The following is a 14,655-nucleotide window of genomic DNA, read 5'->3' as shown; positions in this document are numbered from 1 at the left end:
TGGCATGGAGAGCACATTTATAAACTTTGTGGATGACACCAAGCTGGGAGGGGTCACTAGCACTTTGGAAGACAGGAGGAGAATTCAAAATGATCTTGACAAACTGAAGAAATGGTCTGAAATAATAGGATGTAATTAAATAAGGACAAATACAAAGTATTACGCTTAGGAAGGAATGATCAATTGCACAAATAGGTCATTGCCCATTTTGTAAGTTCCCGCTAAGGTGCACACCTGGGCGGCCGCGCAGGAGGCCACTAAGGGCCATCCACTTACCTTCCGCCAGCTCCGGGGCTGCGGCGCAGTGGGGAGAGAGGAGGACTCCCCCAGCCCCAGAGCTGCTGCAGCGGGGAGAGAGGAGGACTCCCCCAGTGCCGGAGCTGCTGTGGGGAGAGAGGTCTGAGGGGAGTCCTCTCTCCCCAATGCAGCTCCGGGGCAGCCTGAACCCCAAACCCCCCAGCCCCACCCCAGAGCCTCCACCCCCAGCCGGAGCCCTCACTCCCCCACACGTTAACCCTCTGCCCTAGCCCTGAAACCCCTCCCACACTCCGAACCCCTCAGCCCCATCCCTGCCACACATAGTGGTGCATATAACAAAATTCATTCTGCACATGGATGGGAAAAGTTAGAGGAAACATTGGCAATGACTGCCTAGGAAGGAGTACTGCAGAAAGATCTGGGGGTTCTAGTGGATCACAAACTAAATAGGAGTCAACAATATAATAGTGTTGTACCAAAAAAAAAAAAAAAAGTGAGCATCGTTCTGGGATGTATTAGCAGGAATGTTGCAAATAAGACAAGAGAAGTAATTCTTCCCTCTACTCAGCACTGATAAGTCCTCAGCTGGAGTACTGTGTCCAGTTCTGGGCACCATACTGTGGAAAGATGTGGACAACTTGGGAAAAGTCCACAGGACAACAACAAAAAATGATTAAAGGTTCCAATCAAGAGCTTTAACCACAACTCCATGTTCCTAGCAGAGGGCTGGTTCTCATTTGTTCACTACTCACTGGGTTTGCTTTCTAGCTGCTCCTGCTGGAGACAGATCAGTGTTCTATGGGAAGTCAATTAAAAAACATTTGACTCTTAAAAAAATAAAATAAAAAAGCAGCAAGCTGAAAGCCAAACAATGCGGGGAAGCAGCGTGTGTGGGACGGGACGGCCACGTTACGGTATTTGTTGAATCCTGTTTACCAGTTCCATTGAGTCAAGCAGCTAGCAATGAATGAGGGTCATGTGCTTGCCTCCAGCGCTGTCCTCAAGGCTGGGCCTAGGAGAGCTGCCTCCTGCGTTTGTCCACCCCCACGCAAACATTCCTCAACATCGTCAGCTGTCCAAGTAAAACAGATCTGTTCTGTGAAGCCGTTCCCTCAGAATAGGTCCCTGGCCACTGCCAGGAGATCCCCTGCCCTGCTGGTGCTTCCAGTTTCCTAAGCACACCTCTGTTTGGAAAGTGGTGTGTTTGCTCTGGGTTCCCATGGCAGTGGTGCTCTCGGCCTCTCTGCCGTGTGGCTGCTTGCATCAGTCTGGTTTGGCCTGGGGAAGGATCTGCTGCTTGCCAGGCTTGAGTGAAATAGGCTGAGAAAAACCTTCTGTTCAGGCTGGGACTAGAAACCCACTGCAGGCTCCCAGCCCAGCTAGCTGATGGCTATTGTCTAATCCAAGCATTGTCCACGAACAGAGCTATCGTGCAGGGTTCTGACACTCTTCACTCTGAAAATGGTGCATTTCTAGCTAATAAAATTACAGGATTGTCACTCATCTGTGTGTGACTCTGAAGTCTGGACTGTCTGTTGACTCAGGGTGAAGCCATGGAACAGCTACAAGCATGGCTGAGAGCACTCTTTGTTCAGAATATCCCCAGGGTCAATCACTGGGATTTCACAGTCTGGTACAGTCCAGTTTTTAAGTTCTCAGCCATTTTGACTTTACGAATTACACCTTTGCGGTGTACAGTTGCAGCAATGCATATATCTAGGCTGTGCCAAGAGTCCTAGACCCTTGTGATATTAGAGGTACTCAACCATCACCCGCCTTACTCTACAATAGGGTGACCAGATCACCCAAGACAAATATCGGGACGCGGGGGGAGGGAGGGGTGATGCGGGGGGCGTGGCGTGGCGGGGGGCGGGGCCAAAAAAAAAAAAAAAGACTCAGAGACTCAGGGGAAGCGCGGGGCCGGGGTGAGTAACAGTCCGGCCTGGTCCCTTGCAGGCAGGACTCAGTTGGGTGGTAGGGCGAGGAGGGGGGCGGCCCGCGGGGCCAGGCGGCGGCTGTTCTCACCCCCGGCCAGCGGGACTCGGGAGCAGCCGCTGCTGCAGCTCCCACTGCCGCGGGGGCAGGAAGCGGCCATGGCACTCCGCGGCTGCGGCGCCCCCGAACCGGGGCCTGCTGCGGGGACCCAGCAGCGTGTACGCTGCGCCCAGCCCCTGGCCAGCGTCTGGGCTGCTGCCCAGCTGGTGCTATCCCGCGGCGGCCCCGGAGTGGGGGCAGCAGGCCCCAGCCCCCCCGTCCCGCTCGGGTCCCGCAGGGGAACGAACAGGGCTGGGCTGCCGATGCCTCCGCCCCGGGGCCGCCGCGGGATAGCACCAGCTGGGCAGCAGCCCAGACGCGACTGGCCAGGGGCTGGGCGCAGCGTACGCGCTGCTGGGTCCCTGCAGCAGGCCCCGGCTCGGGGGGTTCGGAGGCGCCGCAGCCGCGGAGCGCCATGGCCGCTTCCTCCCCCGCGGCAGTGGGAGCTGCAGCAGCGGCTGCTCCCGAGTCCCGCTGCCCGGGGGGGACAACAACAGCCGCCGCCTGGCCCCGCGGGTCGCCCCCCTCCTCTCCCAACCACCCAACTGAGTCCTGCCTGCTCGGGGCCAGGCCGGACTCTCACTCACCCCGGCCCCGCGCTTCCCCTGCGTCTCCCGGGCCTCCCTCCAGCGCTTGTGGAGGGAGGGGGAATGGTGAGCCCGGGGAAGAGGCGGGGATTCGGGGAGGGAGCCCATCGGGGGAGGAGGGGGTGGAGTCGGGGCGGGGGGGGGGGAGCACTTCTGGGTTCTAGGCTCCGGTGCATTTCCTTGTTTGTCCAGTGTCCCAACCGCACGTCGGTCGGGACGCGGGACAAACAAGGAAATATCGGGACAGTCCCGATAAAATCGGGACGTCTGGTCACCCTACTCTACAACTACTTTTCATGCAACAGTTTTATTGGTTGTATGAGCGAGACTATATACATGGTGGATTACTTGGCCCAGCTGCTACACCACTGCAACAATACATGCTTCCAGCTACTAGTTATTTTGTACGAAACTTTCTCTTTGTACTGCACTTTTACATTTCAAAGGAGTCTGCTGGCATCAGGGATGGCTGCCATTTTGTTCTCAGAGCTGCTGCAGCATGTTACAGAGGAAACATACACTGTGCTCTCTCTTGGAGACTTGCCTTTGTTTTTTTCTCTCATTTTATTCTGCCTGGCTCAGTGTTATCATCCACCTTTAGGGCTTGGGTTTGGGCAGAGAGATGGTGAGGGGGTGGATTTTTCTAATTCCAATTCCTTTCCCCTTCATTTCTTGAGCATCCTGTTCTTCCTGGCCAAAGCTGAGGGAGGAAGGGAAAGTACCTGATGAAGCAAGCCTATCTGAATTCATCCAGTTCCCTCCCTGGGGAGTTGTGTAAACACCTTCACCAGCTTCCATCTGAGAGCAGTCTCCTCTGCCTGCACTAAGGAATGTGCCCGGACATAGCTGTGCTGTGGTCCCTCACATAGGGATTAGGTAAGGCGCGGGGGATGGGGGAGAAGGCGGGGACAAATCCAGTCATCCAGGTTATTAGCTTCCTGTTCCACATCACGGAGACAAAGGATTCACTGTCACCTTCCCCAGGCTCACCTTATAGCTGCTGCTGGGATGGGGGCACACACCGCTCCTACTGTTCAGGCTGGCTGGTCTGCAAGGCTGCCGGGCCTCTTTGCTTCCCAGTGCTTGGCCTGCCTGGGGAGTACTGCGAATGGTCTGCCCGTGAGAAGCCAAGTGTAGGCGCATGGGTGGCTCATGCAAAGTCCCACCCTGCTCTCTAACCCCAAAGTTCAATCCAGGCCTTTCAGGTATTGTTCAGAGGCGCCTTTGCCAGCCAGCACCCTCTCACCGCAGTGCGCATTATCACAGTGATCCTGCCTCAGTTTCCCCCAGCCCACCAACAATCATTTGTCTCTGTGGCGGAGGAGATTCCTCTTATGACTCTGCCGGGTTGTTTATAGTGTCTTCCCTTCCGGGGCAATAATGAGTCTGATACACTAGGAGCCCAATAATCTCATGGCCCTGCAGAGTCCTGACCCCTTTGCTCTTCTGGATTTTACTATCCCCTTTGCTGGGGGGTGAGGGGGCTGGCAAGGGAGCCCCCCTGCCCAAGTTCCAGCCCCAGGACCCTGCATTAAGCAGCTGGGACCAGCTCCTCACAATCCATTGCTGCCCCCCACCTCCTCTCTTGCATAGTCCCTTTGCAGTCTCACATTCTCTGATTCTCCCTGGGGGGGGGGGGGGGTCTGACTTTCTGCCAGGCTGTTGCCCAGAGTGGCTCCTCTCTGTAGCCTCCCCTCTCCTCTGAGCTGCAGCCTCTTATCCCCCCACTGTTGCTGGCCCAGCAATTAGCGCAGCTGAGGAGATGGCTAACCTGCCTGTTAACCCCTTAGTCCCTGTGGTAGGATGGGTCTGTATACCCCTGACAGATGCTTGGGCTAAACATTACAGTTACTGGGCATGTAATTCACAGCCATTAGCTTTAGGGCCACACAACCCCAAGAAAGTGATCTACGATTTCTCCTGTCGCTTGAGGACCTTTGCTCCTGTGGACGTCACTCTGGTAGCAGCCAGTTCTGTGCCCCAGTCTGCATCTCTAGCACATGTGCAATGGTAGAGTCCCAGGGCTCTGCAGGCCACGCTTGTTTCTTGTCAAGATGGACCTGGACCAGTCCTCCAGTCTGCAAACCCCCAGACTCTGGGAAATCTTGGATGGGAATTCTTGCTGTGACTTTCCATGCTTCTTCCTTCACTGCTACTGGGTCAGGGTGTCCCAGTCACTCGACTGCCCCACACAGCTGCTGGGTCTAATCCAAAAATAAACTATTCACCAGATCATCAATGTAAAGATAGAAGCACCCCCCTAAATGCAGGAGCTGAGCAGTGCATCAAACCCTACAACTAGCCACGTGGCTGCCCGGCGAGTTATAGGGCTGGAGGCCAGGTGCCCAAGTGCTTGAAAAGTGTGGTCATCTCACAACTACCAAAGATGCAGTCTGGTGTACCAAACACCCACAACCTTTCTAGGCTAGAGACAAAGACAGAGATGCAGATGGACCTGGAAAGGCCATGCGCTCTCCCTCGGTCAAAGCACTGTCTAGTTAGAGGGAACAATCCTGCACTGGAGATGAGATCTAAGAGATCCCTACCACTCTTGTGTTCTTGGCTCCGATCCCTGAATGTCACCATGTTGTCCTTGACCTTGAACACTCCCACAGGCATGTGATGCTCAGACACTAGGCTGGATTTAACCCCTCTGTCAAGCCATATGTGCTGTGCCCTTAGTGCATACCCTGCAGGTTATTGCCGGCAAGGCTACAGTCAGGACCCTCCTAGTTCATAAATAGCAGCTCTACCACGCGAGCCAAAGAGGGGGAGTTCATCTCACCAAGACAGCAGCAGCCGAGCTAAGCTTGTGCCAGCCAGTCTCTTGCATAGTTTACGGCCAGCAAATCTTAGAGGTTGGACCACCTGGCCCTGAGGCTAAGCCTCAGCAGTGATGCCTCTTGCTTATGGTGTGTACAGGGCTTAGTCCTTCTGCCAGCTCCTGGCTTGGGGTTACAGCAAAGATCCACTTTCAAAGCAGAGACGTGCTGGTGTTCGGTTACTGGAACTATTTCCCTTAAGGACACCTGCTGCTGACTCAAGCTACTGTGACACAACATGATTCCCGGATGCACAGCCTGCTGGTCGTTGCTAACAGTTTTCAGAAGCTCCCTGGAGAGTCCTCTGGGGAACTTGAAGCATGTACTGTAATGATGCGTGGGTGGGAGCTAGACTAGTTCAGGAAAATTTGCTTAGTGAACAAACTTTCTGGAAGGTGGTTCTCCTGGGATCCTCCTGTTTTTCACCCTTCCCCCTACATGTCAGACTGGCCTGGCTTTTTTAGTCAAGGAGTGGAGGAGGAGAATCTTGCTGGGTTGGTCAAAGGGGGTAGCTGTCAGGGCTGGGTCGTGGACAGCCAGACATAGTGGTTGGAACTGGAGTCCACAGTCAGGAGTCAGCTGGGTCAGGATACTGGGAGGTCAGAAGCCGAAGAGAGACTGGAGATCAGAAATACAAGTTGGTAACCAGAGTCAAACTGAGTTGGGATACCAGGAGGTCAAAAGCAGGAAACAAACCAGAGATCAGACCCATAAGTCAGAGGTTCGGAGCCAAGCCAGGTCAGGATGCCAGGAAGTCAAGCTGGGGGAGCAGGAGGCACAAGGTACGCAGTCCAGAGCAGGGTGGATCCCAGTTGTTCCGATAGTTTTCCATTCCTGTTGCTGGCTTAAGTAGGGCCAGCGATCAATCGCTGCTCTGGGACTCTGCCAAGGGGGCATCAGGGCAGAGTCTCTAACTGGGGCTAGGCTTCATGGGTCCTGGGTCAGCAGTTGTCAGCAGGCTGCCATGTGGAGGGTTGCAGTGTGGCCGCTCCTGTGGACCCGCGTTTGAGGCCTGTGGGTTATGACGGTGGCCAGGGAATAACCCCGGGAGCTCCCACCCAGGGAGGCAGAGGGCCTCTGCAGCAGCTTTGGAGAGCAAGAGCTATGATCTGGTCCCCCTTGGCAGTGCAGTGAGCTAAGGCACCTGCCACTGGAAGACTATACTATTAGCTGGGCTGTGATTCCCCTGGCACATACACAGACATACTTGCATGAGCTCTCAGTGCGCCAGCAGTGTAGCTGCCAGAGTTACCACCTTTGAAATGCACCCACCCGCAAGTCAGGCCCTCCACAACCCCACCCACAAGGCAACTCCATGACGCCTGCCCTTTTAACAGCCACTTATAGTATCTAGAGAGATCACAGTTATAGACGAGACTGCTAACATCGCACGTCTCCTCACTCTCGTGTGACTCAAACCCTCTCACACCACACCCATGCCGTGCACTTGCGTGTTGGTGGGCAGCCAACTGCTGTATTTTCCACAGTTTTGATCTGTTATCGCTTAAACTGTGGAAGTGGGAACACTGCAGCACCTTTAGCTGGACATAGACACTTTGAACATTCGATACCCCAGTGCATTGTGATAATAATGCAAATCTCTAGACCCACGTAAAGGAAAACCTGGCGGATTAAATTATTTTTTTGGTAATTGGCAAATCCATAAAAAACCCAGCCAGGCTGGTCAAATACCGGCCACGTGGTAATCCTACTAGCTGCGGTAGCAGGGGTGGAAGGAACGGAAGCATAGCTGAGCCATGCCAAGTACAAATATGGTAAAACCGGTGGGTACCTACTTGGCATGGCTCAGCCGTGCCTCTGCTGCCGCTACCCATGCTACCAAGGCTACACTGCTATTTACACCCATGCTAGCTCGATGAGAACTAGCACAAATATGTCTATGTACATGAGAAGGGGAACCACACCCCTAGCTTGTAGTGTAGACATAACCTAATACTAGCTTTAACTCCTCCTGTTCCCCCACACTACTCCCTTGGCCAGCAACATATTGTTCCCCAGACTGTCCAGCCGGGTTGCCACTATTTCTTCTCGGGAGCATAGGCCACCATCTAATAAATTTCACTGCTAGGAATATTTTCCTGATCTTCTTTCACCTCCTCCCAGGACTTTTTAGTTATATACTCTTGCGACATGCTAAGCACAGTCTCTCTCCCCGTGGTATTCCCATCCATACAGCTCTTCTGTGGTATCTTTGTTTCAAAAGCAGACCTGAGCTGCCCCCTGCAAGCTGATGCGTATCTGATGACAAAGAGCACTGCTCTCAGTCCTCTGCCATTTGCGCTAAGCCTCATACAGCCGTCACACAGAGACCCTTTCACCAGCTGCAAGGGAATGGAAATAAAGTGCAGCATACACATCTGTATGAATTTGCTCTGAAATTAAAACTGACAAGCCGGAAGATATGTCCTGAACTGCCATATCAGTGGAAGAATAACACAGTGAGACAAAATATGCCAACATATTGAATGGCCGGCTGCTGACCAGAGGCCGTAACTGAATCCAACAGTAAACCCTACAAACTTAAAATGAGCGTACTAGTTAAACAGACAAAGGGAAACCAGCACCAAGATTTACCTAAGGTCACAGGACTAGAACCCAGGTGTCCTGACTTAATCAAGGGTCCTGCCTACTAGGCCAGACTGCCTCCCAGCAACAGCTGTTGAAATGGTGGATAAGTCCGTGGGGGTAGTCCAAGAGTACAGGCCTTCTGGAGAGAAGTAAACAGCAGGGCTGGCCTTACCATGAGGCAAACTGAGGCGGCCGCCTCAGGTGCCAGACTGTGGGGGGGCACCACTAGGACCCAGAGTGTAGAAAATTGTGTCTGCTGCTGGTGCATATGTATTCTCTCTGCTCTAGATGCACAGAGATGGTGGAGTGCTGTGCTGGAGGAAGGAGGGCACAAGAGACATAACAGGCAGGCAGGAGAAAAGGTGAGAGGGAATAACAGAACGCAGCAGGAGCTGCAGGGAGAGAGAGGAGGAGGAGCCTCTTATGTATCTCTCTAGCACCCCAAGGAGCCTGGACTGATTAACACCAGCTTCTAAGGCTTGGTCTACACTAAACTCCCAAATCGAACTTAAGGTACGCAACTTCAGCTACGTGAATAACGTAGCTGAAGTCGACGTACCTTAGTTCGAACTTACCGCGGTCCAGACCCGGCAGGCAGGCTCCCCCGTCGACTCCGCGTACTCCTCGCGGCGAGCAGGATTACCGGAGTCGACGGGGAGCACTTCTGAGTTCGATTTATCGCGTCCAGACAAGACGCGATAAATCGAACCCAGAAGTTCGATTGCCTGCCGCCGAACCAGCGCGTAAGTATAGACAAGCCCTAAGGGAGCTTCCTGTTTCCTGCTGCTTCCCTGAATCCACTTGAGGAGAACAGGCAGTCAACTGAAGTAGTAGGAGCCCCTTAAGACTCTGATATCTTCCCTCACTCACGCCCTGCTACCAGCCTGCTTATTTGTCCCCTTCAATTGAGTGTTGAGAGACACTATAGCTGTCACAGAACAGCAGTCATGAGTGAAAGAAGAAAACGTCCCTCTGGGGCAGCATTCAGAAAAAGAAAGAAAGCAAGGGAAGCTTTTCTATCTGAGCAGGAAGGAGCTCTCCTGAGATACATAGACACAAATGTTCACGGTGATCCTTCCGGCCCCACTGAGTATGTGAGTGGTGAGGAGATGCCTGATCTTCCAGTTAGTCAGAGTGCAGGTGACCTGGCAGCTACTGCAGCATCCATATCTCCATCTCAAATGGATGTAACCATGCACATTCCTGAAGAAAAGTGTAGATCAGAGAAGAGTGTGTTGGAGGCGCAAGAAACAGCTGCTGCTGAGTTTAGTTCCTTAAGTCTAGATGATCCAGGACTGTGGACCCACTTGAGCAGTAGCCTGAGGGACTTCCTTGCACTGCATGGGCCACAACAAATGAAAAACTTCATGTTCCCCAAAGACAATGAAAATAGAAGTTTCCATCCAACACATTACTGGTGTGAAATCCCCAATGGTGACAAAGTGGAGAGGCCATGGCTTATGTACTCAGAAACCCAGAATTCTGCATACTATTTTTGTTGCAAACTCTTCCAGTCTAATGTTCCAGCCACATTGGGTTCTACAGGACTGGAAAAATCTGGCTAGAAATCTGGCATGCCATGAGAAGGCAGCAAATCACCAGAGAGCATTCCATAGGTGGAAAGAGCTTGAGATGAGACTAAGGTTAAAGGCCACCATAGAAGATCAGCATCAAGAGAAGATTGCATCAGAGTCTCTTTACTGGCAAAATGTTCTGAAAAGGTTCATTTGCCATTGTGAGAATGCTTGCTACTCAAAACCTAGCATTGCATGGCACTTCAGGTCAGCTGTATGTGCCAAACAATGGAAACTTCCTTAAAATTGTAGAGCTGATGGCTGTGTTTGATGCTGTACTCCAGGAGCATCTAAGAAGAGTCACCACCCAAGAAATGTACACACACCACTAAATTGGAAAAACAATTCAAAATGAGATCATACAGTTACTGGCAACAAAAGTCAAACAGAAGATTGTGGCATATCTGAAGTCAGCAAGATATTATCTCTGTTATTCTGGACTGCACACCTGACATCAGCCATATGGAACAAATGACTTTAATGGTGTGTTTTGTAACAACAACAGAACCTAGTGAAAATGTCCCTGCAATGGTGACTGTCAGAGAGCATTTTCTAGAATTTATTGACATTGATGATACTACAGGAGCTGGTATGACAAATGTGCTTCTTAAAAAGCTGGAAGATACGGGAATTGCGATAGCTGACAGGAGAGGTTAGGGCTACGATAATGGTGCCAACATGAGAGGAAAGAACAGAGGAGTGCAGACACGGATCTGAGAGTTAAACCCTCGAGCTTTTTTTGTCCCATGCAGTTCTCATTCATTGAACTTGGTGGTCAGTGATGCAGCATCAGCTTCTAGTGAGACTGCTGAATTTTTTAATGTAATTCAAAACATCTATGTATTTTTCTCTGCATCAACTCATCGATGGCAAATTTTGAAGCAACATCTGGGAACATCCTCTCTGACACTGAAACCACTGAGTGCCACATGATGGGAAAGTCGAGTAGAGGTGATAGAGCCTATCAAACACCAAATTGGGAAGATAATTGATGCCTTAGTTGCCATTATGGAGGATAATGCTAGGACAGGAAGTGTTCATGGGAGAACCGTGGCAAAGGGAAATGGAATCACCAGAAACATAAATAACTTCAAATTTGTGTGTGTCTTAGTGTTTGTGGCATGACATACTGTTTGAAATAAATGTTGTAAGCAAGAGACTCCAAGGTGTTGACCTTGATATATTTGGAGCAATGGAACAACTGGACAAAGCAAAGTCATATCTACAGTCTTACCGGTCAGATGAGGGATTTCATAACGTTCTGAAGAGTGCACAGAAGCTGGCAGAGGAACTTCACACTGAAGCTATTTTCCCACCCATTCAAGAATACAAGAGTTACCGAAGAAGACATTTTGATTACAAGACACGGGATAATCCCATAAGAGACCTCAAATAGGGTTACCATATCTAACAAATAAAAAAAGAGGACCCTCCACGGGCCCTGGCCCCGCCCATTTCCCCACCCCAGCCCTGCCCCAACTCCGCCCCTTCCCCGCCCTAACCCCACCCCCTCCCACTCCCAGCCACACAGAAAGGGCTGCCTGAGCGCTACCGGCTTCACGGTTTGCCGGGCAGCCCCCAGACCCTGAGCCCCCGGCCGGCGCTTCCCCAGCGCAGCTGGAGCCCGGGAGGGGAAGCGCCCAGCCGGGGGCGCAGGGTCTGGAGGCTGCCCGGCAAACCATGAAGCCGGTAACACTCGGGCTTTGGGCAGCCCCCTTGCCTCCGGACCCTGCGCCCCCAGCCGGGCACTTCCCCTCCCGGGCTCTGGGGGCGCAGGGTCCGGAGGTATGGGGGCTGCCCAAAGCCCGTAGCGCTCGGCTCTTAAACAGAGCCGAAGAGTCGGGGAGGAGCAGAGCCGCCGCGGCCGGAGGCTCTGCTCCTCCCCTGACTCTTCGGCTCTGTTTAAGAGCCGAGCTGCCCCAGCACTACCGGCTTCGGGCAGCTCCCATGCCTCCGGACCCTGCGCTGTCGGAGCCCAGGAGGGGAAGTGCCCGGCCGGCGGCTGGGGTCCGGAGGCAAGGGGGCTGCCTGAAGCCCATAGTGCTCGGGCAGCTCGCTCTCAAACAGAGCCGAAGAGTCAGGGGAGGAGCAGAGCCGCCATTTTCCCGGACATGTTCGGCTTTTTGGCAATTCCCCCCGGACGGGGGTTTGAGTGCCGAAAAGCCGGACTTGTCCGGGAAAAAGAGGACGTATGGTAACCCTACCTCAAACAACAATTCAAAGTTGAATTCTTTAACCAGGTGCTAGATTATGCAATACAGTCAATTGAAGAACGTTTCATGCAGCTCAAGGAACACAGCAGTATATTTGGGATGTTGTATGATATTCCAAAACTCCTCACTATAGCTGAAGAAGACCTACATCAGCAATGCAGGGCACTAGAGACAGTGTTGACACATGAGGACATTACCGATATTGATGCAAGTCATTTAGGTGATGAACTGAAAGCCCTTTCAAGATACATTTCAGCAGGATCAACTCCAAAGGCTGTTCTGGAATATATGTGCAAAAATAAGATGACCACCCTCTTTCCAAATGCTTTTGTTGCTCTTCGCATACTTCTAACAGTTCCTGTAATAGTTGCCAGTGGAGAACGCAGCTTCTCCAAGCTGAAGTTAATAAAAAACACATCTACGCTCCACAATGACACAGGAGAGGCTGGTTGGCCTTGCAACCATCTCAATAGAGCATGAGCTGGCCCAGACTGTGGACCTTCAGGAAGCAGTTCAAATCTTTGCAACCAAGAAGGCAGGGAAAGCACCACTTTGATTATTCAAACAGATAACAATGCCAGTGTTTACTATGCAGACCAGAAAAGTTACATTTGTTGTTCAGGCATTTGAAAGTTAAGTGTTACTTAAAATTTTTGAACAAGGCATTTTAAGTTGCTAGTTCTCCTTTATTGGGGTAGGTAGCAGAGCAGTATAATGAGAGGAGTAGAACAGGAAGAAGGCAGAATTGAGACCTTTCAGAGTTTTGGCCCAAGCGAAGGGCCATGGTGCCAAAATGTTGTGGGCCAGCCCTGGTAAACAGGCAGGTGGATTTGAGTTTAAATACTCAGTACTTAAATACTGATCCAAAAGGTAGCTGGAGGGCTGGGTGACATAGCAGTTCTGTCAAGCCACAGGAGAGGTTTCTGTGGAATTATCAGCATTGTTGCTGAGAGGCCAACTGTCCATAACTGCTAGAAAGCTTAATAGCATACTAAGGAACCCCTCCAATTCTGTTAAAATCATTTATCTAATTACTGGGCAAAATCCCTGCTTCCCCTGAAGCCAGGGGTGTTACATCCATAATGAATTTGGTCCAGTCATCATTTGGATATAATTTCAAAGACATATGCTCTTGCTCCTGAGAATTACATGATAAATGAACAGCTAGCAACTGAAGAGTCAATAGCATTATTCTGTGTGACATGCATAGGTTTATTCTCTACTTTCTGATCTGCATGCTGTAAATCCTACTATTATCACAGCACAATGCCTCTACCTCATGGACAACTTTTCATATGGTTTAGTTATAAAATAAAAACCTCTCATCCCAAAAATGCAGGAAGAGTTTTTTTTTTTTTTTTAGCAGCTATCTGTTATAGAAACAGCAGTAAGTAACTTTGCAGTCCCTTCCACTGCCTCCAGTTAAATACAGAAACAAACACAGCTACTTCGCACTCTGTCAATAGAATGCATGCCCCGCTTGTCTACAACAAAGGGAAAAGCAGCAGGCCATACTTCAAAACATTAATCGCTAGCTCTGGATTAACACTTGCTCTGCCCCGCATCCAAACATCATGTGTTAACAAACAGTTAAAAGCCGGAATATTAAATAATCTCTGTCTGCTGCCAGAACTTCAGTTGGATAAGGATGGTAATTCATGTTCTTATTTCAGTGTCTTGTCCACAGCACTACATTATTTGTATTTACAGCTACAAGAAATGAACAATCAATCAATCAAGAGGAAGAAGCAAAATACTTTACAGGACAATAATATCTTGCACATTTCAAAATGCAGTAGTTCTAGTAACTCTATTTCTATACCAAAGTGGTATATTAAATACTAAAAACCACCTCAATGTCCCTATGTTATCACAAGATAGGCGTTCTTTTATGCCAGTGTGATCCCTCTGAAGTAAACTTTAGAAATGCTAATGTGGCCAGATTTTCTAAAGAGCTGATCTCCCAATATAAGCACTTAAACAGATTCTGAGATTTTCAATTGGACCTGCTGGGGGCTGGGAACATTTGAAAAAACAGATACTTCTTGTAGGTCCCTAAATGGGAGCCAAACTCTTTCTAAAATCTGCTCCTCCCCTCTGCAGTGTGATTTAATTGCCTTACCTATAAAATGAACGCAGCCAAATACCCACAAGAGCAGATGGACATTCAGGGCCAGCATCATCTCGGTAACTTGTGCCTGCACAGCCTGCTCTATCCATACTCTGAGCGAAAGAGGGGCGAGGAGAAATTTGCTGGCCTGGATTGATTCTTTCGGAACTTCCTGTTAAATAATAGAAGGAAACAGACTGAATCCACAGGAGAGCTCACGCCATGGAACTCTGTTTTTGCCCATTATGGTTTAAAAGGATATGAGACATAGTTTACTGATGCAGAGGAAACCTTAGCAACATTTTTGTCAGGGAACTCTCTTCTCAGACTGGAGGTGAACAGCAATAAAATGTACACAGCGGGCCCAGTTTGCTGTGCACTTACATAGCTTCTTTATGGTATTTACAGTATTTGTGTAGCAACAACACCAGTGCTTTGGTGGTGTGACCTAGTGGGCTAAGCACAAGG

At 50.7% G+C, this 14,655-nt stretch overlaps 1 protein-coding gene across 1 annotated transcript in view; it reads right to left on the bottom strand.

The window, feature by feature from the left end:
• ECSCR (endothelial cell surface expressed chemotaxis and apoptosis regulator) overlaps positions 1 to 14,357 on the bottom strand; it is a 43,970-nt gene extending 29,613 nt beyond the window's left edge. Inside the window, exon 1 of the mRNA XM_005280802.5 lies at positions 14,200 to 14,357. Coding sequence (XP_005280859.2) covers positions 14,200 to 14,260 — 61 coding nt within the window. The 5' untranslated portion in view covers positions 14,261 to 14,357. The remainder of the gene's footprint in view (positions 1 to 14,199) is intronic.
• Between the last annotated feature and the right edge of the window lie 298 nt (positions 14,358 to 14,655).

Source organism: Chrysemys picta, chromosome 8, assembly GCF_011386835.1.
Source record: "Chrysemys picta bellii isolate R12L10 chromosome 8, ASM1138683v2, whole genome shotgun sequence".
Classification (NCBI taxonomy): domain Eukaryota; kingdom Metazoa; phylum Chordata; order Testudines; family Emydidae; genus Chrysemys; species Chrysemys picta.
Note: the sequence above shows the minus strand (reverse complement) of the source record. Positions and strands in the feature narration are given on the sequence as shown.